Consider the following 27,730-nt stretch of genomic DNA (forward strand, 5'->3'; position numbering starts at 1 on the left):
GTCTGCAGCTCACGCAGAGACAGAAACCATCAATCAGGTGTTGGCAGCTTAGTTACCAAAATGTCAGTCCGGGTCCAGCAGGGGAGAGGAGGTTGCAGCAGGAGAGCTCTGACATTAGCCATGTTCACAGCTGTGAAAACTCCCCATCAACAACAAGAGCCCAATCCTCCTCCAGGTGTGAAGGAGTTAAAAGAAATGCACAAACAGCAGTGTGTGTAAACTTTATTTCTCTTTCTGTATGCATGAAGTGTGCAGATAAAGGGAGTGCTCTGTGGTGCAGCTCTGGGTTGTTTTTTTTGTTGTTGTTTTTTTTTTTTTTTTTGCTTTCCACGTCCAAAGCTGGCACCATGGTGGCACAGAGCTCACACAGGGACTGTCAGACAGCACAGGAAGTAAACAGTCGACTAAACTGCCACCACTTTGCAGCTTTGCCTCAAGACTTTGCCATTTATTAACCTGCTGTTTTTGCATTTTGTCCTTTTCTTACAAAAATCATTATGCTTTTTTTTAAGACTACAACAACACACTATAGACAATACATACGGTATTCCATAATATTTGACTTCTTTGATTAGTTAGGTATTTCAATATATCTTAAATTATACACTGTTTTCAGTACAATAATGATTTTTTCTTTTTTTAACCAACTGGCACCAGGATGTGAGCTAATGTTCCCCTGTGTTTTCATCTCCTCAAGTCTGCTGGAGCTTCAACATCGTTTTCTGTTAGTTGGGTGAGAAAGTTTCATCGAACATCACTTCAGTTTTGACACAACATTAGTAATACTTGATATAGTTGAGTGTAACATGAAAATTGTGCTCCTGGTTGCAGCTTTATAGTTTGGCAGCACATGCACAGACTACAGCATATAGCATTTTTTTTATTATTTCACCTCCTTTCTTTCATTCTTTCTTTCTGTCTTTCTTTCGCCTTTTTGTCACAATCATCCTGAAACTCCTGATGTCCGGTATCAGAGTCCAAAAGGTGGCCTGACGAGATCAAACCGCTCTGACCCAGTGACAGATTTACGGCTGCAAGGGAGTGAAAATTTCGTTGAGTGTCTCTTGGTTTGATGACGTATCCCTCGAAGGCTTTAGAGGCTACACATACACACACACACACACACACACACACGCACGCACACGCACGCACGTACGCACAAACACACACACACACACACACACACACAGTACCGTAACCTCATAAACAAGTGTTCTTAGTCCGTATACAGCAAACACTTTGTACCTCATGTGAGAGGACAAACAAAACTATTGCACAGTAACTGTCGTTCTAATCAGAGCATCAGACAGTTGTGAAATTAAACATGAACAAATGAGGCCATTTTTTTTTTTTTTGCCATCTCCTCAACGTATATAAGGCCGTAGCAGTGCTTTAGGAGGGAGGGGGAGACACACACGTGCCCCTCTGCTCCTCAGTAACAAAGTCTCTTCCTCATCAGTGCTGAATCTCTAGGAAAAAGGGGGAAAAAAAGAGAAAAGCTGCTCTATGGTTAATAAAGTCTACATGGAACAGCAACAGGACAGAGTGGTTTGGTGTCACTAACTTTATCTTCGGTATGTTAATTCCTCTAGGAGCTGAGAGGTGACTTCATGCTGTGTAGATCAGTGATGCAGTTATACTGTCCAAGTGGAAAAGAGAGGAGGGGAGGGAGGGTCCTACAGCCTTGATGCCATCCTGAAGTGTGTGTGTGTGTGTGTGTGTGTGTGTGTGTGTGTGTGTGTGTGTGTGTGTGTGTGTGTGTGTGTGTGTGTGCGTGCGTGTGTGGAGAAAGTAGAGATGATGGGTTTCTATTGCAGTTTCAGTGAATTCAGACGGTGTCGCGCTGGGAATGAAGGCCCTGGTGAGTTTCAGGGGTCTCCGTGCCATCAGCTGGCCAATTGAGACCCAGAGCAGCACGGTTCAGCTTGGTTTGGATGTGAGTGTGTGCGGGGGGAGGGGCAAGGGAGAGGTGTGGAAGAGGCAGGGGTCAAGCCTCTACATGTTGAAGCCATACGCAGCGGGCTGAACTGGGTAGCCCCCGGCGGCGGTGGGCTGAGCAGGGAAGCCCCCAGCGGTGGTGGGCTGAGCAGGGTAGCCCGCGGCGGGGTAGCCATAGCCCGGGTACGCTGGCTGAGGAGCCACTGGAGCAGGAGAGGAAGTCAACATCAGCTGCTGACCTGATAACAAACACACACACACACACATACACAAAGGGTTACATGCTAACAGACATTTTTTACTAGTTTTTGTTCAATGCACTTCAGCAATCGTCTGTCAAACCATTAACTTTTTACCAAACTGATTATGATGGAACAAAAGCACCTATTGAATAACTGCTGGTTTCAGATTATGACAATACAAACATGCATCTCTGTTCATTATGGGTCACCTAGGCGGGAAGGCTACTTCATTTTTTCTAACACTGGAAATTGTAAAAATAGATGCTCATGCAAAACAACTTAATTTTAATCCTAGTGGTAGGTAAAGAAACCATCTGAGAAAAATTACATCTGACACATGTGTCAGGTTTTCATCGACATCTTGGAGACTGATTTCCAGGTGTGCTTTAAGGTTCAGTATAGAGCACATCTGGTTAACGTTGGTTTTTCACCCAGGTTTAACAGACTCAGACAGATAAATACTGCAGCTCACAGGCAATTATCTCCTATTGCAGAGCCACATGTGTCTGTCCCTCAGGGTGACTGTGAACCTACCAAACACCATCGGCTGAGGCTCCGTCACCTCTTCCTCAGTTTTCCTTTGGCTGTCTGCCTCCTCCAGCTTGTCCACCTGAGGGCAACAAGGAAAAGAGGATAGATCAGACATGGATTACTCACACACTGTGCAGAATAAAAAAAAAAAGTCTGATTTCATACATGGCAGGTATCCTGCAGAAACCTTGTATCGCCATTTAAATCCAAGCATAGATTTTAAATACTGATTTCAAAGAGCGGCCTGGTCACATGGCTATAAAACAATATCAGCTAGTAATAAAACAGAAAATATTCTAAATAAATGGTTTTGCTGGACACCTACAATGTAGTGATCACAGAGATTCTTTACACAACAATTTCTTATATGTTGTACTACAAGGTCCATAAACGCTAATGCTTCAGTTGTAAGACTACACTAAAGTTTTTATGTCATATCAGACAAATAAACACTGATTAATATGACAAGTTAACACAGTAATTTATCATACCCACTTCTGAAAGACAAAACTACACACAGTACTTCACAGTGCAGCTAAGGTTACCTAAGAGAAGATGCCATGCAGGTTTGGTGAGGACGTCTAATACAGCTTCCAGTACAAATGTTAAGTCAACAGTTAAAGGGTCCGTTCACCCAAATCACAAACAACAAAATAAAACACTTAACCCCCATTGGCAGCTAAACATGCAGAGAGTGGCGGCTGAGACTTTTACTTCTGCAGTTCAGGAGGATTCAGTTTTATTTACGCTGCTCAAAGCATTTAATTATTCTTATTCAATTAAAAAAAGAGAGAATGATGTCCTTGTTCATCACCAAATCATTCACAGACCTCGCTGTTGGCGCCGTCAGCTGAAAATGGTTTCCAGTGACGACTGTTGACATCAAGGTCTGTGGATTATCATGGATAACAAGATAACAGGGACATTACATCTGGAAAGGCACATCTTAAAGGGTAATATCTGAATGTTTTGAGGAGCAGAAATAAAAGATCATTGATGGGACTCAGCAAACATCACAACTACATCATGGCTGAATACCGCTGGGGGGGAAATGTTTTGAGTTTTTGTGATTTGTGTGAACTGACCCTTTTAAAGAAAAATGATAGTGGGATTCAAGGTTAAAAAATATTACATTGTGTATCATTAAATAAAGGAGAAGCTATAATTTCCATGCCTATGTGCTGATGTTACATTTCCAGCCATTCACAGTAAAATAAATGACAATCACAGCTTCCACATGCATCCCATTCATGGCTGTAAGCAGGCCCTCCTGACAGGTTTTCACTGAGTGTGTTTCTGGACTAAAATCAAGCTACATATTCGAAGCTCACAGGTTAAGCTCATCCTTGCCAGGCACACAGGTTTTGCGCAGTGACTTGGCTTCAGTGCCAATTTTCCTAGACGGTAAGTGCAAAGAAATAATCAGGCATTGTGCTTCAACTGTGGAAACAGCTGGATACCAAAAAGGTTTCTGATGTAAGTGGAGAGCAGTTTAAACAATGATTCAGCTCAATTAATGTAGAATGTAGAATTTCTGCTGAGCCAAAATTTCGCGAAACAAAGAAAAAAAGTCTGGATAAAAGATTGAAAAGGTTAAACAGACTAGATATTTAAATAGATAATAGCCTGTGAATGAAAAATAACATCTGGAATCCATCGTTTAAATACCATATGCATCTAATTAACATGGCTTGGCTAAGATAGGGGCCATAACGTCTAACAATGTCAGTGCTGTCTCTTGGTATGTGCTCAACTACTATGAAGTGCAAATGAGCTGGTATTTCACTTCCTGAATGACTGTAGCTTCAAGTCCTGCCAGTCCGACCAGTGATTTATGGAACAAAGAGTTTGGTCTTTTGAGGATAAACTGTCTGATTATCTGAAATAAACTCAGAGCATTCTCCCAGAGGCAGAGGAAAGGGGACTCCACAGCCTTTGGAGTTTGTGTTTGTAGCCCTGCTCTGGTCTGGCAGCTGAAATATTTGACACTAAAACTTGTTAACCAGGAGTTAGAAACATGGGGATGCATCTAACAAGTCTAGAGTGGCTCGCTCCCCTCGCTCGTATCCATTACAGGTCTTTGGCGAGCATTAGCCAGGTATATAGATCACCGTGTTTCTCATGTTGTAACCTGACTTCAGTCTTGTGATTTTGCATCAGCGCAGCTTGTCAAGATTTCAAGTTGAAAATGCCACTTAACGCTAGATGCAGCCCCAAGACAGAGGAGTTAGAAGGTGAGAGGTATCTGTTAGGCCAGGACTGGCTAATCCTGGTCCTGAAGAACAAGATGCTGCACAGGCTTTGGCTCCAGCATCATCATCAGCATTTTAAGTTACTGGTCTGAGACTTCTTCTTTAGTCCACATTAAACTTCCTGGATACAGTGAAGTCTGTTCAACCAGCAATCATTGGGGATCGATAGAAAATACATTCTAACCTACCAAACTAGAGCACTCATGTTGAATAATTTTAATCTCACATCAGCAGCATTCATCTCCCTTACCTGTTGCATATTTGCACAAATTTAGCAGCAAATTACAGTCCATTTCATTTTGAACAGGTAGCAGATAAACTCCTTCATAAAGTGGCTCTTAAGCCTTTACACTCGTGACCTTTTGCAAAGATTTTAATCTCCTAATCAGAAGACAAAGCTTTTTGTTTAGAGTTCCAGATTACAATAAATTATTTCCACATTTTCCGCTTTTTGTGTTTGCACTGAAAATCAACAGGCAGCAGTGCTTATCCAGCTACTTCCTAATTTTCATATTTTCATGAATTTGTCTCTGCTTCACAGCTGAAAGCCAATATTCGAAAGACAATGAGGTTCCCCAGGAAGATAATTTAGAAAATGCTTCCAGTAGATTAACTCAAAATGTATTAAAAAACATGTTGCATTGGTGCTGAAGTGGAGCAAAAGCCTGCACGTGCAGCTACAGCTCTCCAGGACCAGAACTAGTGAGGCCGTACTCAGTCTACAGTCCATGCTAGGTTCCTACATCAGAAACCTAAGAGATAAGTTACAACAAAAACAGACAGAACACATAAGAGAAATAAAAGAGGGCCAGAGACCGTCACCTTCGCTGCAAACTCATCAACCTGGAAAAGAACCCAAAGAGATGACCCCACATGACCTCACATGTCCACAGGTCAACATTTTAGGACATCACGATGACCAGAGGGAGTTCACTGACAAATATACTTTATTACCATCACGTAAAGTTCCCATGAAACATCAGCTAGTGCGATTTATTTCCACATATTACCTGTTTCCTGTAAAAACAGGCAGCTAGGGACGGACCTGTCACAGGTATCGACTGATGTTTACAGTAGCCAATAGCACTGAATTTGTGTTAAGCCCCCACCACCATGCAGCTAGCGATCCTATCAGCTGACTCTGCCTGCAAGCTCCCAGTGAACGCAGCTGAACCAGGACCAAACACAGCCTCTGAGACCGATGGAGGCCAGTTTGGTGGCAGGGAACACAGTAGAGAGGTGGTTTCCTTGCCAAGTTTGGCTCCTGGCACCCCAGGGCTGAGTCATGTAATAGGACCGATAGCTGCAGGGCTAACCAAGCTAACTAGCTGGAGACAACGTCATAAAAAAATCAAGAAAGCATTTAATTGGATGCAATATATGTATACGCCCCCAAGTCCAGAATGACTCACTAATATTTTTTATTGTTTTCCAGGAAATGAGGAACTCTAAAATACCATTAAAGATACTTAGAAAACAGCTTTTTTTGTCATTGTCGGGCCAGATACCGGTGTATAGGTGGCGTATAGCTCAAGATATACGAGATAAAAACACTTCAATGATTTTCATATCATGGGAACTCTCAGAAAGCCCTTGTCTCTACCTTCTCATCTCAGCATGTATGTGTGTAAATTTAAAACTGTCTCTATGAGCCGTTTTTCAGCGCCTCCACAGACATTACAGACTATTGTCCACCTCTCACCTGTCAGTACAAGTTTCTACAGGAAATGAAACAATCTAAGAAAAATAAACCAATTTTAGTTCACAGTAAAAATGCAGAATGTCAAACTTGCTTCCTCAAAAAATCTACAATCGTTTTACATCAAATCAGACACTAAAAATGAACAACTGAGAACAACTACTCCTTGTATTGTTCTTCAGCGCAGCACTAACCTTTGTGAGGTACTCTCTCATGACCTGGATGAAGTACGGCATGGCAAAGTCCATGATGTTGTGCCTCCAGGCCAGCTCCAGCACCACGTCGGGGTGCAGCAGGTCATAGGAGGCGAACAGGCAGGCAGCGAAGCACTCCTTCCTGCCCTCCTCCAGGAACCACTGGAGCAAAGTCTCTGCCAGCTCAGCATCCTTAGACTCTGCTGCGTACAGCATGGCATCCTGGGAAAGACAGAAACACAGTGGGTTTAATTGGCTTTATGAGAAACATGAAAGCCTCCGTACGAGTTTGAGAAGCTGTCTGAACCATCATTCCTGTGAAAAGACAACTTCTGGTCTTGATGTTAGTCGTGCCACGTGACTAAAGCATCTCTAGACATAAAGAACAGTGCCATCTATAGGAGCATGGAGGTACATGTAAGAGGTTTTTATCCCTTTTCTCAAACATTGCTTCTTTTTTTTTTACCTTGTAGAGTTTGTCCTTCTTGCAGAGCTCTACACTCTGTCTCCAGCGGTTGTTGCCCTTGTACAGGTAAGCAGCAATACGCCTGAACTCGATCAGCTCGTGTTTCTCTAACCTCTGTGCCAGGCCGATGGTATCAAAGTTGTCATAAGCATCAATGGATGCTCTCAGGCCCTGTAGATAACACACACGATGAAAAAAATATTACATCTCAGACCAAAGAGAGACGAGAAATACCTGGACCAGTTTGTTTCCTTTCACGGGACCTCAGCAGTGCCATCTAGTGACCACAGAGGGGCTGGGAATTTAAATGTACTATTTCAAATGGTCCCCTTCACATTTAATCATGCAGGGGACAGACAAAATAATGTCAACAGTTATTAAGAGGGGGTTTAAATGTCATCCAAGATTTTAAAACAAACATGAAAACTAACACAGCTGTGTAGAGGACAAATCAGCTGCATGCAGAAGAATTTGTCAGACACACTCAAAAACCTTTTCAACATGCTTAATGCATGATCAGTTCCCTGGAAAGTTACTGTCATCAGTAACACACCTGGTAGTCTTCCTCCTCTGTCAGCAGGTTGTTGAGGGCTTCGTTGACGGACTTGTTGTTGTGATTCTGGACAGACCTCAGGTAAGGCTTGACTAACTTCAGCTGGTTCACCTGGTCAAGCAAGAACAACCTGAGTCATGTCGCGTCCACCATGTTTGGCACTGCGTGTTAAAAATCTAGAAAAACACAGAGGGTCTGATTCAGAGCGGTCGACCTCGCTGCTGGTTACCTTGCTGAAAAAGGTGACAGCTCGGCTGTGGTCCAGCCGTGGAGACAGAATGGTCAGCAGGTCGTTCAGTAAGAGTGGCTTGAACTCCAGGTAGAAGGACAGAGACTTATAGTACAGCTCCACATTGGCAACCTGAGGAGAAAATATGATACGAATAAAGATGAGCAAAAAGTAAAGATGTCTGAAGAGGAAATGAACAGTTCAGTCAGAAACACTTCTGTTTACCTTTGCAATAATGTCTTTGAACAGCCCTTCTTTCCACGCATCTGTCGGATGGGAGATCATTGTGAGGACAGCGTTGTCGTACTCCTCATATTTGTCGTAAAGGAAAACCAGCTCTGCCCATAAATGAGACTGCTCTGCTGCACGAAGGACCTGGTAAACACAGAAAACACACAACAAGTCGTTCAGGTTTCAAACTGAAGCACTCATTCATGTCCAAGTTATGTTTGGTTCAATTCATGGACCCAAACTTGGTGTATATTTACACAGCACAGAGACATGGTCTACCTTTGGGATGTTGACTCTGGACCAGAAGAGCTCCAGGTGCTCCCTCATCTTCTGAGGTTTGAACTTTGAGTAGAGGATGGCGAGCTCGGTGAACATGCCCATGTGGGCCCGCTCCAGACCCAGCGCAGCCTCCAGCAGAGCGATGAGTTCCTCAAAGTACCCGCGGTCCTGGTAGTAGCTGATCAGATCCTCCAGCTCGTCGGCGTGGATCACTATGTGAAGGCCACAGATCTGCGCCAGCCGAAACTCCTCCCCATCCACACACGCGAAGCACACCTGAGGATCAGGGGGAAGAGAGGAGAGAGAGGAGGCGTTGTCACATCAACAAAAAGGAGACGTTTCATCACAAAGGGACATTAAACGCACGTCTTGTTCTTCTTCAGATCACCGTGATTTATTCTTCAATTATCACCTTTTACGCATTAACAAATTTATCTAAATTTAATAAACCGAAAAAAAAACACGAGGGAGTTCATTCATGTTCTGTCTCCAAGGCTGTTTCCTCGCTGCTTGAGCAAATCACACAAGGCTTCCAAGTTTCACTGCTGCGTCTCATTGGCTCATAGGAAACTACGCTCTTCATTCAGAGAAAATTCTTTTTCCCATCATGATCTCAATGTGTATGCAGCAGCAGCCTCAAAAAAAAAGAATGACAGTAGTTGATCATTTCAAGGTTGAAAAAAAAACACAGCACTACAACCGTTACATTTGGATTTTAATCACCTTAAACCATGTGAATCACCTTAAATGGCATGAGGTATTTTCCAGGCATTTCAGATACATCAGATGTCCAAGAAATCTTAGAATATTAAGTGTGGTGTTTCAGCTGTTTTTGTCTGCCTGCCAGTTACCTCCTTCCATGTCCGTGTGCTGTTGGCTTTCCTGGCGCTGTCCACGGCTGCCTGGTACTCTCCGAGGTGGACCAGTGTCGATGCAAGGCGAGCAAAGTTGGACACGTTGTTGTACAAGAGCTTGGCTGCTTCGTACATTCCCTCCTCGTAACATCTATCGCCAACCTGGAGAAGGAGGGGGAGAGAAATTAGCAGGCAGATATGGAGTTACTGGCAAGCGTTCAATATTCCGGCAAAGAGCGACAGGCATCAAAATCCTCCTCACATTACAGCTGCTATTTCGTACCTGCTGGATGTGAGCATTGTTGGGCCCGCTGACAAACTCTTCCAGCTCAGCCAGACGGTTGGTTTTAGCCAAAGCAAAGATCAGCTCCGTCTCCACGTAAGACTCTCTTGCTTTCTTGCGAGCCATCTGGAGGAATTTCACCAGGTCTTCCCAGTTATCTGCAAAATACAAACAACACCTTAAAGATCAACTCAGATCAATCACACAGGAAAGATCAACGCGAGCCGCTGGTGTGAAGCAGGGTTGGGCTGCAAAGCGAAGGCTTACTGTTCTTGCTGGCCGCGTTGACGACCTCCATGTACGCCGAGGGGTCAACGGCTTTAATATACGAGTCAATGGCCTCCTTCACTAGGTCTCTGTGCAGCTGGGCTCTAGCTAGCTGGCTCCACACCGCAGGCTCATTACAGCGCTCAGCAAACTCATAGGCACGATCCAGGTTCCCTATGTGCTCTATCAACACCTACAGACATGAGGAGAGAGCTGTGTTACATGACATACAGGCTTTAACAGTTCTAATTTACAGTTTATTTAAGATAGATAGATTTTTAAGATAATGACTGATAAACCTATTAATGTGACTTTTTATATTCATGTCATGCATGAATACAATATAGGGCACTCAAACAGTGATACGTTAGCTTTACCTGTATGGCGGAGGTGTTGACATCAAACTTTTTAAAAATGGCAAATGCTTCTTCAAAAAGTTCATTGCTGATGGCAATATTAGCGATGTCCGGGGCGTCATAGTTGTCTAGCCTGTTAATGTACTCCATCACACGAGTGCGGTCCGCCTTGATGGCCGTCAAAATCAGCAAGTTCTGGAGGTTTCTGGGAAATTACCCGAAACAGAGGGATTATTTAAAAAGACAGCAAAAAGTATCATGGCAAAATTATTATGTGCCTAACAAGCTGTGAGCCTGCCGTACCTGTGTTCACTGAAGACAGAGTTATCCAGCACGATCTTCTCCAGCAGCTCAATCAGCTCGTTAGGCAGGTCTGCAGTCATGAAGGCCTTGACTGTGACTGACACCTCCTCTGGGTCCTGGGTCTCTGACAGGGCCGTCTGCACCACCTGAGAGGACATGAAAGAGGGAGAAAACAAGAGCAAGCGCTGAAAAACAGCCCTCAATCAAAGCCTGCATCACTTCAGGATCAGAACTGGAGAACGCCGAACCTGGTCGATGAGTTGTCTTCTGAAGGGGTTGTTTTCTTCTAACACGTTCGCCCAAAGCTCAGAATCTTTCCGTCGTACCAGGTACCGAGCCTCACTCTTGAATAACGAGTTGTCATTGCACACCTGAGAGGAAAATATATAAAGACGATTAAAGATTTACCCATTTCAGAATGATGTCAGTGATCATCTAAATGCTTTACGCTGTGAGCTACACACTTTGATGAGCTCCAGGTCGCACTGTCCTCTCTCATAAGCCACACAGGCCAGGTGGGGGTCTCTCTTCTCGCAGTATTTTCCGACCACGGCGCTGTCATAGAACGGGTTCTCCTTCAGGAAGCGCTCGGGTGTGTTGTTGCTGTCAATGTAGATCTTGGCCAGTGCATTGTGGGTAGCTGGCTCCTCGCATCCTTCGTGGATACGTGACTCCAGCCAAGGCAACAGGAGTTTTAGCCTGAGAAGATGATGGGAGAAAACACACTTTGCTTTAAAGTATCAGTTTCATTGAATGACATTAAGAAGAAGCTTTTGACTTGCATGCTTGACTGGAGTTTCCCTGTAGTGTAGTGCACAATTACAACACTAGATGGCAGCGCTCAGCAGACATTCACTCAAAGTATTCATGTTTACATTTTCTCATGTTCACATTTTCTGATACAGAAAAGAAGCAAAGAGGATTTGCACTAAAATAGCTTCAGTGGATGAGAAACAATTAATATCTCTCGCAATATTGAAATATCCATAAAAAAAAAATACAGTGGGAAAGCAGCTCTTCTGAGAAGCCCAGAGAGAGCCAACATTAGAAGCATCTTTCATGCAAAAATAAAAAGATGTATTTCAGCTTCTGTAGTGCAGAAACTGGCAAGCACACACAGAGCTTGACAATGACAGGAGCCTGCATACTTCTTCACATGTATTTATATGCATATTCCAGCCACTTCAGTTTGTGTGCGAATGTTTGGTGATTTATGGACGTCAGGTGCATTATAAATATTTACATTTCTGCAAGCAAGGTGCTGCCAGCTTTATTTCTGTCGATCCTCTCAAGCATTATCGAGAAAGAGAGGATATTTTTTTTACTTGGTTCCAGCAGACCACAGACATGTCTTGCTGTGTAAGTGAAGCCAATGTAACTACTACACATTAATGAGGTTTGATTAAACACTTATCAGGCACCTACAGAGACATAAATGATACATTTGCAATAAGTACCATGATGCGCACTTACGCAACTATGCAAGATGAACTATTTACAATTTAATCTTACCTGTTCCTCTTCTCCACCTCGTCCACCAGCTCATCAGTGGAAAACTGCCCTCTGACCACCATGATAAGGTTCTTAATGACATCCTCAGCACAGTCCACATCCAACAGACCACCTATCACCACTGGTAAACGACTGGGGTTCACCTGAAAACAAGTGTAACACATTCGAAACTGTCAACATGAAGCCCAAATAAGGAATGGATGAAGTAGTAACCAGTAATCTATAAAGCCCCATTAGAAGTCATGAACTTACTTTCTGTACGTAGATTTCAATGTATTTCTGTAGACTGTTGCGGTAGAGGTAGAGAACCAGGTCATGGACAAAGTCAAAGCGATCGCACACAATGATCAGAGGAAGCTGGTCTGTTAGCTTGGCCTCCTGCAGAAGGAAAAACCACAAGGGTCCATTTGTGATTAAATTATACGGAATGATTAATAAAGTATATCTCAAAACTGCTGCTGAGTGATAAAATCCATCATTAACAGTCGGACATGCGGGATCTTTTTTTTACCTTGAGGAAGTTTTTAACCCTCTCCGGGTCGTAGCAGTTGCTCTCTCTACAGATCCTCTCCACCTCTTTGATCTGGCCAGTTTTACAAGCAGCCTGGATGTACTTAAAGTGAACGTCAGGCTCTTGGCTGAAATTCACAATCGACCCAAGGAAGTAAAACAAGCCTTGGATGGAGATGGCAGGGGAGAGACAGCACAAAGGTCAGCTCGATCTACGATGACTTAAAACTTGCACAAAAACTGTAACAATGCTAATTTAACACATCCAACATGCCCCAAGTATGCACCCAGACCCCGACTCATGAGTGACACCTACCCTCATAACTCTTGAAGGATTCAAAGAGCTCCACTAATGACTGAGTCCCCAGCTGCTCATGATACTTAGACGCTACCTGGACACACAGCTGCAGGTTCTGCCTGATGTTGGCTGACAGCATGGCCCTTAGACACTCCAAAGAGTCTTCTACCGATAAAGAGCCAAAGAAGTTCACCAGCCACTAAAACAAGAATAAGGACCAAAAGAAGACAAAGTGAGACAGCAGGGCAAGAAGGGAGGAGGAAAAGGCTCCTGAGGGAGCGATATTCACCAGCATGACCGAACATCCACAGGCGTACCTCAGGGTTGAGCAGATGTGTGTGCACCACGGCTCGTTTGATGTCATACAGGTCGGTGTAGTGTTCAAGAGCTCTCTGCAGCAGGCCTGCCTTCTCACACAGCTGGGCAACGTGGGCACGGTCATAGTGGGTGAACATCTGGTTCCCCAGGATTGCATCTGCTACCTGAAAGAGTTCATATGCACATGAACACACAAATCATGTCCAACGTTGTCACAGGTGAGGTCGCGTTTTGTCATTTTAGTTATAGTCGATTTAGTCTGAATGTTCACCTGGGGGGCGTGTATGAGGTTCATCTCGAGCAGACGTGTCTGTAAGTGTCCTTCGGCTGGGCGGTTGTTCTTTAGAGCATCCAACAGGAAGGAGGTGCACTGCTGGATCAGGTTGCCCTCCATGAAAACATCCACGATCTACCAAATGGCAAGAGGAGAAATAAAAAGAGAGAACAAAGTTGGAAAAAACTGTAGATTTTTTAATTCCGACCATCTGCGATCTATGATTTGAGCTAGCACGCTAGGTAAGATCAGAGTCACACACTTTTAAGTATCACAAGCCCGCTAGCCAGATGTTTGTGATTTTCATATTTAACATCTGTAGAGGCCACAACTGAAAAAAGGGGGGGGGGGGGGGGCATATTATGTTCTCTGGTTGAGATTTGGACTGAGCGGAGTGATGATGTGGCTTTAAAAGGAGTAGGGGGGTCACTGACTCAGTGCATTCCCGGCATTGCTGGCACATCTGGAATAACACAGATGGAGGCTCCCACACTGGGCACTTTGTGTGTTTGCGTGCATGTGGGAGAAAAGTTGCAGATTATAAAAAGGAGGGCATGTGTAGGAGCAACATTGTGTGTTTGTGGTGAGTGAGCTACCTGGTTGATGTTGGCCAGCGGCTCCTCGTCCTGGACCAGCATCTGGGCAAACTGCAGTCCCTGGTCTGGATTGACACGCATCACATTTCTCAGCAAAAAGACCCAGTCGGGGGTGTAGCCCACCTACAAATATACAGTTGGATAAAAATATAATTCTCAACTCAGTAATGATGCATTCACACACATACATTTAAAGACACCTTGTATTATATTCTGTTGTCACTAGACAAACTCTCAAGCTTACAATCAACACCACCACAATATGTTTCCATCCAAATGTTTCACAAATTTGCAAAAATCCTGCAAAAAATGTGCATCACTTCCACTGACTAATAGTATTGTTTGGTGTTTGCTGAGGTGTGCCTGCAGAGAACAAATGTGTGTCAGGGAGGCGTTTACCTTTTTAGCGTACAGCACTATCTTCTGGAACTGGCCGGTCTCAGCGAAGCACTGGATGACCTTGTTGGGGACGTTAGCTCTGAGGTACACACTAAGAGCGAGGGTGGGGTCAGACGCCTTCACCAGGTCTCCCAGCTCCTCTGAGCACTCCAGCTGCAACACATATTCAATCCCAGTTACCAGTTGTGAGGCTATGATCACTGTGTGGATGATGTGACAGGGTGAACATTATCTCTTTCACACAACAGATCAGCAGATCAGCCCAGGTTTAAGGAAGCTGCCTTGTTCTAATCCTCCAGTCCTACCTTGTCCTCCTTCAGCCATTTCTCCAGTAGTTGCTTGCGGCCCTGCTGCAGGACGGGCCTGCATAGCTCCAGAGACTCAAACTTGTTGAGCTGGCCCTGGTCCAGCAGAATACCGAAGTACTGCAACAGAGGAGAGGCCTGACCTGGCTGGGCTGGGACACTCTGAAACTTTCGGATGGTCTCTGCCGTCCGCAGGATGCCCTGAGGGGAGGAAAGATGGTGAGGAATGGAGGATTTATGAGAGCAGAAAAAGTGAAAGAATAAATCTTTTTTCTTTCTCTCACATATATGGCGTGGCAGTGTATCAACATGATGATAGACAATACCTATGAAAAACATTAACTACATCCATGGGACTTTTTAACAACACTGAATCAGTGTGGGTGTGACTGGTATAGTTCTTAAATCACCAGCAGAAAAATGTTTCTTTTCCTAGAATTGTTTTCGATTTTTCTGCCAATGCACCTGGGGCGCATTAGGATGTGCAAACACTACAGTGTAGCAGTGAATACAGGCGTACCTTAGGTGCCGATGCAGCAACCTTTGCAGCCTCTGAATAACTTCCCTGGGCAAACAGAGTGTTGAACTTCCTGGCAAAAATCTCCTCAGCCCCAGCAAGGTTTGACCTCACAGCCATCCTCAGGGCCAGATCAGGGTTCTGCAGGACGTTGGTGGCATAGTTGACAATGTTTTCCTCTTCAACACACACCGACAAGACCTAGAAAGAAAAGAACAGATAAGCATATGAGTAGATGAGTGAGGTAAAGCAGCCATGAAAGGAAACAATGAACAGGCTTTTTTTATTATTATTACTTATTGTCCATTTCCTGCTAGTTTCTCACCTGTCCCTTCTTGTTGACCCCAATAATTCCCGAGGTGGCTTCATGAGGGGCAGTTACAAAGATGGTCTCTGCGCTAATTCGGTTCATGTAGATACACACTCCAGACTCCAGGTCATACAGGTGGATGTAACCGTACTTTGTGATCAAATATATGACACCGTGCTTATTACCAATCTGTGGAGAGAGATCAGAGAAAGAGAACGTAAGAGTTCAGCAATCACCTTTACTTTACCCAAAATTATTGAGTAGTGGGTCTTTCCTTACCTGCATAGCTACAGGAAAGTCTGTCTGAGCCTCTGGGGGGAAAAACACATCCACTGCTTTCTTAGGAAATGGCTGGTTTCCTGCAGCTGGCTGACCAACTTCAATGATGTGCAACTGGAAGAAGAAAGCCCACATACAGACATGACCACAGTGGGCAGCCATCCACAGTAAAGAAATATGAAGATGAAAGAGAGCAGAGGGGAGTCTATGCATTTTAATAAAGTCTGACTTTCCTGATGACATTTCATCACACCTTGAACAGTAGGTTGGTTTCAAGGGTAGGGTACAGCACCAAACTGGTATAAACTGGTTTATATCTTAAACATTCTCAGCGGCTATAAGTCATTTATCCTCTTCCTCTGCCGCCGTCACCGACGGGGTCCCTTAGGGATCCATCCTGGTGCCAGTTCTATTTTGCCCATTCATGCTCCCTCTTGGAATCATTAGCGGAAAATATAACAATATCACCTGTCATTTCCATCATGACAATTCACAGCTGTACCTCCCACTAACACCCAATGATTCTCTACTGCCTCCCCTGGACTGCTGAGAGGACATTAAAGGCTGAATCCAAATAATTTCCTTCAGCTAAACAGCTACAAGACTAAGTAATTATCTTTAGTCCTTCCAAGTCCAGAAGCCATCTAGCCAGTAAGCCAGGCCACTTCACCCCATATGTGAGTCCCATGCAAGAAGCCTTATCTTAATCTTAACCATGTCTCTGACTCTGACTGCTGTCTTGATAAAAAAATCAGTTCTGTTGTTAAAAGTAGTTACTATCAGTTAAGAACCATTTTCAAACTCAAGTTAATTCTGTCTTTTTATGATATGGAAAAAGTAATTCATAACTTTGTTACATTATGACAGGAATCATATTTAGTCCCTCCACATTCTTCATTATCTTGCTGCAGATGGTCCAAGATGCAGCTGCAACCTCTCTTCATTGGCTCCCATTGTCATTGGCATATTTCTCTTTGTGCTTTTTAATTTTTACTTCACATTTTGATGCTCTTTTGTACAGCGCTTTGATAAGCCTTAGCTGTGTCTCAATGTGCTCTGGAAATAAAGTTTACTCACTTACTTCAACATTTAGGAAACTTTTTGGTGCCCAAAAAAGCATGAAGCATAAAGGTTGCGGTTTCATACCATTCTCTGTTCAAAGACTGAACACACCGCGATGGTATAATGTGTGAAATGTTTGCGTACAGTCCAGGGACCCTCACCTTTCCCCCAGCCTGTGAGCGAACAGCAAAGCAGAAGAGGGTGGAGGGTTTGCCATTTCCCTCCACTTTAAACTCCCCGAAGGCAGCAGCGTGGCCCTCGATGGGCTGGGACACTTTCCTGTCAACAGAATACAGCTGCATCGCCCCGACCACACGGTTTTGCTGCAGGGCAAAGAGATGGCACAACAGAGAGAGAAAGTTATCTCACTGTGGACTTTTTGTCCCACGAGGCTGCAGAAATCATGCCACTTCCTTTCAAAGATGTTTTTCTGTGTTCACTTCTGCTGTGTGAGGCATGAGTAAACATGGCTATGTGTGCTTTCATACCTGTGCAGAAATACCTATCAGCAGCAGCCACTTCTGCTGCTCATCAGTTCTGTAGTTGATGATCTGACATCCCGCCAGGCTGGCGTGCCGATCGAACACTTTGGTAGGTTGGGAATCCCCCTCCATGCTCCAGTGATAGACGGCCGAATCCGTCACCAGGGCAACAGTGTTTACCGATATCCACTTCCAGAACATGACCTCCTCTGTCATCGTGTGGGCCTTCACCTTACTCTTCATCTCAATGTTGAAGATCTGCAGCGTCTTGGCAGCTGAGGGGAGGTCAAGAAACAGAGGGAAGACGTGAGACAGGTCGACAGAGCGGTCAGTAGATTCAAAGCAGAGCTGGAGAATGTAACCTCTGATCAAAACCACAATCATTTACCTGAGCGATAACAAATTAATGGTCTCTTATTTAACAATGGTAACATAACACTACTGCATTTATTACCTGTGTGGCATTCTGTAACAATTACAACTGCTGAAATACTTTTTTTTCTTATGTGCTTAACTATTTATAGTGGGCTATTTTTTCTAATAAAGTAAAAACTGCATTCAACCTATTTCTCCATGTATTAAAAGCAATTAGGAAATAAATAATGACTGGAAACACAAATAAAAATGTTTAATCAACATTTCAACTGAACAGTAAATTAACTTGTGAATGTTTGAGACAAGACGATTTTTTTTAGCATTTTCAAAAAAAAAAAAAATCTATGCAACCCTCGTGGGTGCCTCCTGTCCCAGACTACAGTCTCACTGGTCACACATAAATCTTGATGTATGGGAACAGCTCACAACTGCACACAGTGAGGAAATATTTTTGCAAAATAAAGCGTGTCACACTGATTTAATGAAATTGAGTCTGGCATCTGTGGATTTTCACTGTTCAAGTCAACCCATTCGATTTTTCCAAATTACAAACAGAAACATATACTCACCTATATCTTGTGGTATCTAGACCCACATATAGGTTTAATTTCATTTGCACAGGTTACAAGATATCTCTCTATGTGTATCTCAATGGAATACAGTTGAAAGGAATTTTCTTTGTGGGGCTTACAGCATTGAAAAAAGCACATAAAAAACAACAAACAACCACAGATCTTTATCTGAAAGGGTTTGAATAGACCTACTTTAAAACTACGCTGAAACTGAGAAGACTACTTTTTATAGGACTATTTGTTCACAGAAGAAAACTATTGGAGGCATGTTATATGGATTATTTAGACTAACAGAGACACAGTTTCTGAAAAGAGGTGATGGTGTTGAAGTCCAAATTTAACTAAAGTTCATTGCTATGAGCTTCACAAACAAAATTTCATTCACCTCCACCGCAATCAAGAAGCAGGGGACATCTCAGACACAAATATTTCAAAATCTGAGCAGATAAAAAACTGGTGACAGGGGCCTGTCTGATTAAGGGGGGTTTATAGGCCAAGGGGGGTCTATAGGAAGCACAACACTGACACTTCCTGGGTGCAACTAACCTCTGGCTACAAAAAGCAGAAATATCTACCTGCCTAAACTTGGAGATACTACAGGTTTTGTCTGAGCCGGAATAACATTTCTGTGCTCTAGAATATTGTTGCTAGTCCTACATTTGTCCACAACAACCATTTACCAATAAAGTTAAAGAGAAACAAACAGGTGAGGCGATGCATGATTCAGGTGAATACTGCAGCTGTTATAGATAGAAGTGTAATGATCCATTAATGGCATCCCTTATATGCAGGACAGATGTGAGCGCTGATATGGCTGCTGGCACAAACAGGCGTGCAAAGACACACACACAGTGCCCCAACTCTTTCCAGTGTGTAATATCTGATGATGCATACCACACAGACACTCTACCAGCATACAACAAGTCATGCCAACACATGTATTGTTCTCATAAAAGTATGATGTGCGCCAGCAGGTCTGTAGGGAGCAGGGGTGTGATACTGAGGTGCTACACTGGCAGTAGAAGTCATTTCTAAACAGCTGTCCGTCTTTTGATTGATCAGTGGTCAGAATAGCCCTACGTATTTGAGGAGTATGTGGGAAGCTTTTATGAGAGAGACATGGCTACTGTGTCATCACAACAGAGTGCCAGACAGGTAGACAGACAGAAAGCAACTCACCGTCTGAGAAATGACAGAAAGCAAGGGAGAAAAAGCAAAGTGTCAATCAGGTAAGAATGAGAGGACAAAGATAGACCAGAGGGAAAGGGCACACGGGGTCATATTATCCTCAGAGGGAGGGGGAGGGGGGAGAAAGAGAAGCATTATAGGCAAATCATCCTGATCAGCGCTTGTGTTTGTGCTCCAAGGGCTAGATTCAGTGGCATAAAATCAATTTGCACAACCAATTTAGTACATTCAGGCAATAGAACTGAGTGCACTCTACATATTTACAGCATTGACGGAGCATTAGTCATTGCATGACCGGTGGCGTTCCCACAGCAATACCACTAGGTGGCTAAATCTGTTGAAACTACAGACAAATAAACAGTGCGACTGCCATGCAGACTTCACACGGGGAATTTAAACAACAATAATGACCTCAGCGCTTGGTATGAAGCCATTAATAATACCAGCAAACTGTTTTTTTTCTCATAATAACACAGTATTTCTCATCTAATAACCAGTGCTGTGGCTGCCTGTATGTGCTGCTTTGCATCTCGCCGTTCGCACACTTACCTTTCAAGGCGATGACCTTGCTGGCGGGGTTCATGATGGCACTGTCGGCAGAGATCGGCCTCCTGATTGGGTTGGTGGGGTCGGACATGTCCACGATCACCACCTGGTTCTGCTCGCCCACCTTCTCTCGGATGCAAATGAACTTGTCCGACTCCATGGTCAGATAGCTGAACCCAATGTTGGCTGGGTTCACACCCATGTTCTGCAACTGGAGGGATGAAAACAACAACAACGTGAATCTTAAAGCTAATCAGGTAACTTTGCTTTAACCCTATTCAGCACTTAAAAGCAGTGTAATGCTTAATAGCGTGCTTAGAACACATTCTAAAGTAGTTGTACGCAGATAAAAGTGCATGTTTGAGCTAATGTATCAATAATTATCATTTAGTGATCGGTGTATTAACAGTTTATGAATCATTGATAACACAGTGTAACAGAGCTGTAATCACTGGAAGCAATAGCTTGACATTTTGGGAAACATGAGGTTTCTGACCGAGTGTAAGATGAGAAGATCAATACCACTCTCATGTCTGTTAGCTTAGCTTAGAATAAGGACAGCCACATCTTGTGGTCTTCAGCAGCAGATGGAGTTTGCTCAGTTGTTGGAGTGACGAAGTGTTTAAAATCAATGAAAACTTTAGCAATAAATCTAATAAATACTTATTATGAATAAATACTTCATATTTACATAAAATGACATTTTATGTATAAATTACTACAACTGCAACATATTGTCCATCATCTGTTTATCATTAGTTATAGATGCCTCGCAGTTATAGCTCTTGACAAATACATTAATAAACATATTAATGTATGTCTGTCTGCAACTTTTATAAAGTTACAGGGAGCTAAATCTATTTACTAATTGTTTATTGCTAATAAATTCTAAATAGGGAGAGTGTTACCTAATAACTGTTAAATAAAAGATGAGCTGTGAGCTAGTATAGTTTTAATGTTGGTCAAACTGAAACATGTTACATGAATTAAAAACATACAAGACTTCTCCATTATAACTCACCAGCAGTTTCCAACATTTGGACCAAAAGTAAAACTAGAAGGGAAATATTCCAACTGAACAGAGTTTTAAGACCTCTGAAGGAGTCACGGCTCCATCCTGACAACTAAAAATGGCCTTGGGAAAACATACAGTGTATGGCACCAGCTGACATCTGTCCTGCAGGGGGAAAAGCAGCGAGTAGGGGACCAAGTAGGGGTTTTTCGATTAAAATAGCAGCAGGTCTGCTCCAATTTTCCAGGGATATTCTTAAAGGTTGTTTTCCAGACAGGAGGTCTGGTGGTACATGGAGCCAGGGAACAAGCGTGGGCACACAGCGAACAACAGGATGTTTAACTCAACAGAGCTTTATTTTACACTCATTATAGCTGCTAATATTGTCTCCTGAATATACTGAAGCATTTTGAGCTTTGATGACAAATGCTTTTCTTTTTACTTGCACTGTCGTTATTGCGACCATCACATCTCAATTACACTGAAAAAATAGTTAAACTGTTTCATCATTAAGGCCTGGCGGTGCATTTAATTGTCCATGTAAGCAGTTAGCTGTAAAGAAGTTTAATGATTACTAAATTGTTGAGCCTAAATCAGTCTGAGACAACACTAAAGAGACAGAGATCCACTAAAACCAAGAATAGAATCTTTTTTTAAGTAAGCCACCAACAAATCTTCAAATCTTAGCACAACTCAAAAACATGGAAACACTCCACCGAGGTTCACGGCTGCTGAACAGAGGAATTATTGTGCACATTGTCAAACTAACTGTGAACTGAGAGGACAGACCAAAACATGCACTCTCCCTCTGATGACTGAACTGACTGCATTATGCATTCTGAGGCAAGCGGAAAGGAATCCTTACACTAATCACAAGGACTGCACTATCTCAGAGTTGGCTGGTAGAGCAGGACAACAAATCATGACTGCTGAGCCATTTAAATCATGTCATCTGCAAAACAGGAAGGATCATCAGTCGGGGGTGGACAGAGTGTTTCCAGTGGGAGAAGCTGTTTTCTAGCAACTAAAGTTCTTTCATTAATTATATCCAAGAACTAGCCAGTTTTAGGTTTTCCATTACACTCAGTGGGGCTGGAAGATAATTGAATGCTGCAATAATCAATATGTTTCATATTAACAGTGGAATAAATCACTATGTTTAATGTGTAGGGAGTCACTTTCAGTGACAAAGCCACAAATCTGCAGTTCCTCTAAGCTCCAGGGAGCTTTTTAACCTCTTTCAGGTCATTGTTTTGATCTTATGCCCCACTGACTCCTCTCATCAACCATGTGTTCAGCAACAATTCATGCAGCTATAATATTATCAATTCATTTTTCGCTGGAGCATACAGCAGTGATATGTTCGCTGTCCAAGCAAGCGGACAAAATTAAAACAGATTTGTTGTTTTATTGAGATTGTTTTGCGTAACAGTGGAACACAATTTGTTCCTTTGAGCATCACTTTAAAGATGAAAACTAATCAGCAATTATTTGAAAAATCACTAAGTTGGATAAGTGGGTTTTCAAACAAAAACACTGTACGCTCTGTTTCCAGCGTCCAAAATGTGAACAATTGTTGCTTTTTTCTCTCAGTTTTAGTAAACAGATGGATGGATGGATGGATGGATACATTATTCCTTGTTCCATTTATTGGAATTTAAACTAAGGATTTTGCCTTGTGTTCTGGGAAACTGTGATGGGCATTTTGCACTTTTTTATGACTTCATATAGACCAAGTGATCCATTAAGAAAATAGTTAGTTGCAGTCCAGAAACATTCTGGTTGTTTTCTATATGATTTTACATATATAGCCACATCAAAATACAAATTCATTTGAGATATTTTTCTTAATTTTGTGATACTGATTTCAATCATACCAGTCAGCCATATCTCAATGTACAGTTGGTTCCTTATGGAGATGTAAAAAAGGCCACAGAGAAGACCTGAGGGAGGACTGGAGCCATATGGTGCATCTCCTCAAGACTGCCAAAAACTCTCTCTGGGAGGGGAGGGGAGGGGAGGGGTGGGGAGGGGAGGCGAGGGGAGGGGAGGGAAACCACAATAAAGATAGTGGGGGAGAAGATAAGGATAGGAGTGAAAGGGACAGCTCAAGGCACAGTCCAGCATCCTGCTAAAAACGAAGGGAGGGTGGGTGTTAGGACAGAACCAGTGTGAAGAAGAGAAGCCAGGCTGATAAATGTACCCTTTTACGAGGAATGAAGAAAGAGGGATGAGTACACAGTCTGTACAGCACAGTCCCAGAATCACAGGCCTTTGGCAGTCTACGGTTCAGGGTGGGGCAACTGACTCACCGGAAGAAAACCCCCCGCACTCCTTCTTAGTAGAACATTCCAGACTATAATCACACTTAAACAACAACCTACTATCTCCAGCGACCCATAAGCTAGCTCTAGTATCAGGTCTCCACATACACAGACTCCGAGAAGTCCTCTTCCCCACACAGCTGAGATGAACAATCACAAAAAGAGCATTATTATAACAAAGGCAGCAGAACTTCACAGCATTTATGGTATTTGGTGAGTCATAGACTGGGTGGATGCATTGCCGAGGCACTGACACGTTGCATCAGCAGCTGAGGGTTTTGGATTCAGGAGGAGATTACACAAACAATTAAAACTGAGGAACGCAGCAAAAAGACATGGAAGTACTGCTGCAGGTTAGGTGTGCAGCCTATAAGAGTACACAACAGGTAAGCATTAAAACCTGAAAGCCGCTCTAATCTATATTAACAACAGATCAAATGTAAATGAGGTGGCCTGTAGTGATAAACAGATACTTATCATCCAACTCTGCAGCAGACACAGAGTTTTATAGTTTCTTTCAGCTACCATGTCCACAAGGGGGCAATTTTCTTCTGACGTCACACTCAGGGTAGGCAGCTGAAACGCTGTTATCTAGGATAATGTCGTACTGCTGTGTTCCAGGTTGCAGGACATTTAAACGTACCAATTGATCAGCGACTGAAAAGACAACGGATAGTGAACGTCCAGAGGGACATCGGGCCATATTTCAAGGTAAAACAACTTGTTTGATTACCCTTAAGCTAACATAAAAGCTCTTTCGACCACTTCCTCGCTAACTGTGACGTAGTGTTACATGATACGGGAAAGGCGTACATTGATTCTGAAATATCAACACACACCTTGGACATGTTTATTTACGTCAGGAAGCAAAACACACCGGACGTAATCAAGCTCAATTTTGAAAAAGAACAATTTAAAAGATTTCACTGTGGGCTCTGGGATATTATAAATGGACATTTTTCACTATTTTCTGACATCTTATATACTTAATCAAATCAACTAGAGAATAAGCTGCAATTCAATCATGGACACACAACCCTGAATCAGTTATTGCAGGTTTAATTGTCCCTGACTCATTTAACCTGACACAGTGTGTGTATTGTGCATGTGCGTGCGTGAGACTGCTCTTTCAGTGCGTTCATGATTGAGTTTCGGTGACCGGCCCCTGCTGCGGTCACAGATGTGTTCTGTTAGGCTGTCCTGTCATCCTGCTTCCTATTCTGATGTGATTTGCAGGACTTAAATAGGGCCTGCTTACCTCATCTGCCTATCACATCCGTCGGCTTGACGAGGCGGCATCGTTTCATGCAGCACCAGGATGCTGTGAACAGCCGCAGAGCAGCAGGTTGGACTCTTCTAACTCAGCCCGACAGGACAATGTTCGGGCGCTTCAGGGCTGCAGGACATTTTTGCACGTACACAAGCTGCTACAATACGTAGGCCGCTGTGCTGACAGTCAGCAGCAGAGCCACATAAGCTGCAAATGACTCCCACTTTAGCACTTTCATAATGCAACACACCATCCTCTGTCCTTGTCTTTCTTCATCTCGCCAACAACGTGAACCACACAACTTGAAACACAGTCTGGAGGCCACAGTGATGTAGCCAACATCCAACTAAGGTGCTGATCCAAATGGTCAATTAATCGCACGTGCTGACATGCTCATACACAGCCTGGACCTCGGATCATAAATCACACTAAAGTAAACAAGCAAGGAGGACAAAGAGTAATAATGGATGGAGACTTTACCACACAGCTTCATGGTAATGACAGTGTAAGGTAGGGAGGCTGTGAGTCTCTCACGGCTAAAACAATAGCTCAGAAATCCAGACGCTGTCCTCCACGTCCACATTAAACACCAAGAGCTATTCTGAGCGGAATAACCGAGATATCTGGAGCAATCGGTCTGATTTTTATCTCAAGCAACCGCTGGTTCAACAGGCCGGTACCTCATCATGAAGCTGGGCCTGTGTCACGCTCCTGAAGCCCTGGCCCAGACTACAAACACACAGCAGTAAATACCAGGCCAAGGGGGGGGAAAAAAAGCTAAACAACTTGAGGCCCGAAGTCCTGGGATTGCGAATTCCAAGCATTTTTCACTCTGCTGGAGCCACCTAGATTCACAGAGGGATACGACTGGGGCAGGGCTGGGATTTCACGGTAGAGGTGGAACGTAAAGCAGTCTGCTGCTTATCACTGTCTCAAGATTTTCTTAGGAGACGTTTGAGGGAGAGGTATGCGCCGTTGGGAGCCATCTGAACTAATAACCCAGACATTGCCGGGTACCGCGCTGCCCTCCATCAGCGGGTGTAGCAGTCCTGTCAGTGTGGAGAGGAGCCTGGTAGCCTGCGAGCTCACTTGGCCAGCGCAGCTTTTCGGTGGATAAAGGATCTTTGGCTGACGAAAGTGGGGCTACTGGCCAGAGGGAGAGAAGGGGGGTGGGGGCTGTGTGCTTTTTTTCAAGTGAAAGGCCATTTCACTGCCTGCTGTTACCATAACAACAGGCTACAGAGGAGGGGAGGTGGAGGGGTGCGTCACAAAGTTTCTCTTTTGGCTGCAAGACACCAAGCGCTGGGGCTGCTATGGGACAACGATAATCAAAGTCCAAACCAGGGGGGGGGAGAAAGGGGGCCATCGTGGAAACAGTTCCTCCACAGACAACCACATAACTGGCTGTTTGTTTTCCTTTTTTGTCACAGATTGTAAAAGGGCATTTTGTGTTGGGTCTTCTTTTTTTTTCCACCAAGAGACTGCCAGCCAAACACTACAGGGCCTTCGCTGCTCTGTCATGTTGATCAATCTGAAGCTGCACAGATGCTCCACTGGCATGAAAATAGCACAAGTAGAGCTGAGGGACTTGTCGGATCAATATAATGCTGCTGCTGTAACGTGAAACTAAATTTCATATGAGATTTTGCTTATTGCAGTATGGAGATATTGCTCAGATAATGTGTTTTTCAGGCGTGACGTGCTGCATTACACCTAAGTGATGCAGTTTTCTCAATGCATCGCTCTGCTTTAACTGAGTGAGAGCAAAATAAACGCTTCTACCCCTTCACGCACACCCACCCTGGAAGGACAGTGTCTAAAAACACCTCTTTAACGTAATTCGCTTTACATTATCCACGTATTATGGCGGTTCCGTCAGTTACGCACTGATCTTGCTTTTGCTGAAGGTTACAAAGTAGAATATGTTGCTGCAGGACATGACAACAACATGGTAGCCACAAAGCTTGAGTGCCATTCAGGTCTCAGTTACAACCAACAGCTGAGCTCAGTTGTCCGCAACAAATAAAGTGTCAAAACATCGCAGTTTGCATCGCTGTGAAATGACAGCGGCGTTTATCCGCTTGAAGGGAGGAAAAACTGCGGCGTATCCACGCACACCGGTCCGCATTGGGGCTGTGTACGATGTGACTGGTCAATTTTTACAAGTCATCATCTGGCCGGCAGGAGAAAACTAGGCCTGTAGCTATATTGAGCACCACCCTGCAGCCCTATTTCAGATTCCATTTAAATGCGACATGTGTCGCCTGTGCGCGGACCTACGAGGGCGAGGAGCTGCGCAAAAAGAAATCAGATGAGATTCATTTTAGGGTTTTTCTGCGGTCTGCTTACCTGCAGATGTTCCTGAAATCGTATCGGCAGTATCTGAGCCATTTCTGGAGGATTTCTCTGTGTGGAGGATCCGTGAGGAAGGAGAGGGGAAGGGGACAGCAGGAGGAATAGCGGCGATCTTGTTCCGTTTGTGCCTAAAACGTCCCCAAAAGTCAAAATATGATGGGCAGTAGTAGCCTAGTCTGGGTGGCTTGCGTTGGTAGGCTATCACACGAATCCAGTGACTGCTCTCATTCAGTAGCCCTCCCCTCCCACCCCCCGTACGCCAGTTCTGAATCAAAAAGTCCGCACCTCCGCCAAGAAATCTAGTCCACTTCAGCTACTACTGAGCGCCGTGCGTAAACCAGTTCTTCCGCGAGCCATGTAAGGATACGGGGCTGTGCTAAAAATCCGCGCTGAGTTACCGTAAGTGATGACTTCGCATAAACAGACCGTGTCGTGGATTTGAGTTTTCACGGCGCTGTCAACGCAAGCGGTCGGATATGCGCGTCGTACCCCTCCGCCGTGGCCCCTTCCCCCTTCCTTTCCACCAACTTCGAAATCAGGGCTCGTGAC

General features: G+C 43.8%; 1 protein-coding gene across 2 annotated transcripts; it reads right to left on the reverse strand.

Annotated features, from left to right (window-relative positions):
• Window positions 1-283: 283 nt before the first annotated feature.
• On the reverse strand, window positions 284-27,402 carry cltcl1 (clathrin, heavy chain-like 1). 2 transcript variants are annotated; one of them, XM_041936292.1, is made up of 32 exons: window positions 27,176-27,402; window positions 20,224-20,431; window positions 17,546-17,814; window positions 17,219-17,380; window positions 15,996-16,109; window positions 15,732-15,905; window positions 15,410-15,607; window positions 14,890-15,090; window positions 14,585-14,737; window positions 14,186-14,308; window positions 13,587-13,724; window positions 13,315-13,479; window positions 13,016-13,196; window positions 12,701-12,864; window positions 12,442-12,567; window positions 12,190-12,332; window positions 11,142-11,376; window positions 10,926-11,048; window positions 10,678-10,823; window positions 10,396-10,579; window positions 10,019-10,211; window positions 9,752-9,909; window positions 9,466-9,630; window positions 8,615-8,890; window positions 8,330-8,479; window positions 8,105-8,236; window positions 7,876-7,986; window positions 7,323-7,493; window positions 6,857-7,078; window positions 5,780-5,806; window positions 2,715-2,790; window positions 284-2,177 (listed from the first exon to the last, which is right to left on the reverse strand). In XM_041936292.1, exons 1-32 carry the CDS (start codon window positions 27,215-27,217, stop codon window positions 1,996-1,998), a joined length of 5,112 nt encoding a protein of 1,703 aa, XP_041792226.1. In that variant the 5' UTR covers window positions 27,218-27,402; the 3' UTR covers window positions 284-1,995. The 2 variants fall into 2 exon arrangements, with proteins under 2 accessions (XP_041792226.1, XP_041792227.1); XM_041936293.1 differs by lacking the exon at window positions 5,780-5,806.
• Window positions 27,403-27,730: the final 328 nt, after the last annotated feature.

Source organism: Chelmon rostratus, chromosome 5 (genome assembly GCF_017976325.1).
Source record: "Chelmon rostratus isolate fCheRos1 chromosome 5, fCheRos1.pri, whole genome shotgun sequence".
In the NCBI taxonomy this organism is placed as follows: domain Eukaryota; kingdom Metazoa; phylum Chordata; class Actinopteri; order Chaetodontiformes; family Chaetodontidae; genus Chelmon; species Chelmon rostratus.

Excerpts from the sequence above, each read along its gene's own strand:
- cltcl1 (XM_041936292.1), bottom strand. The coding sequence starts at position 27,217 with ATGGCTCAGATACTGCCGATACGATTTCAGGAACATCTGCAG. Across the intron at positions 13,725-14,185 it reads CGCTGGCCAACATCAACCAG|ATCGTGGATGTTTTCATGGA; the intron begins GTAGCTCACTCA and ends GCCATTTGGTAG. Across the intron at positions 11,377-12,189 it reads GAGGTGGAGAAGAGGAACAG|GCTAAAACTCCTGTTGCCTT; the intron begins GTAAGATTAAAT and ends TCATCTTCTCAG.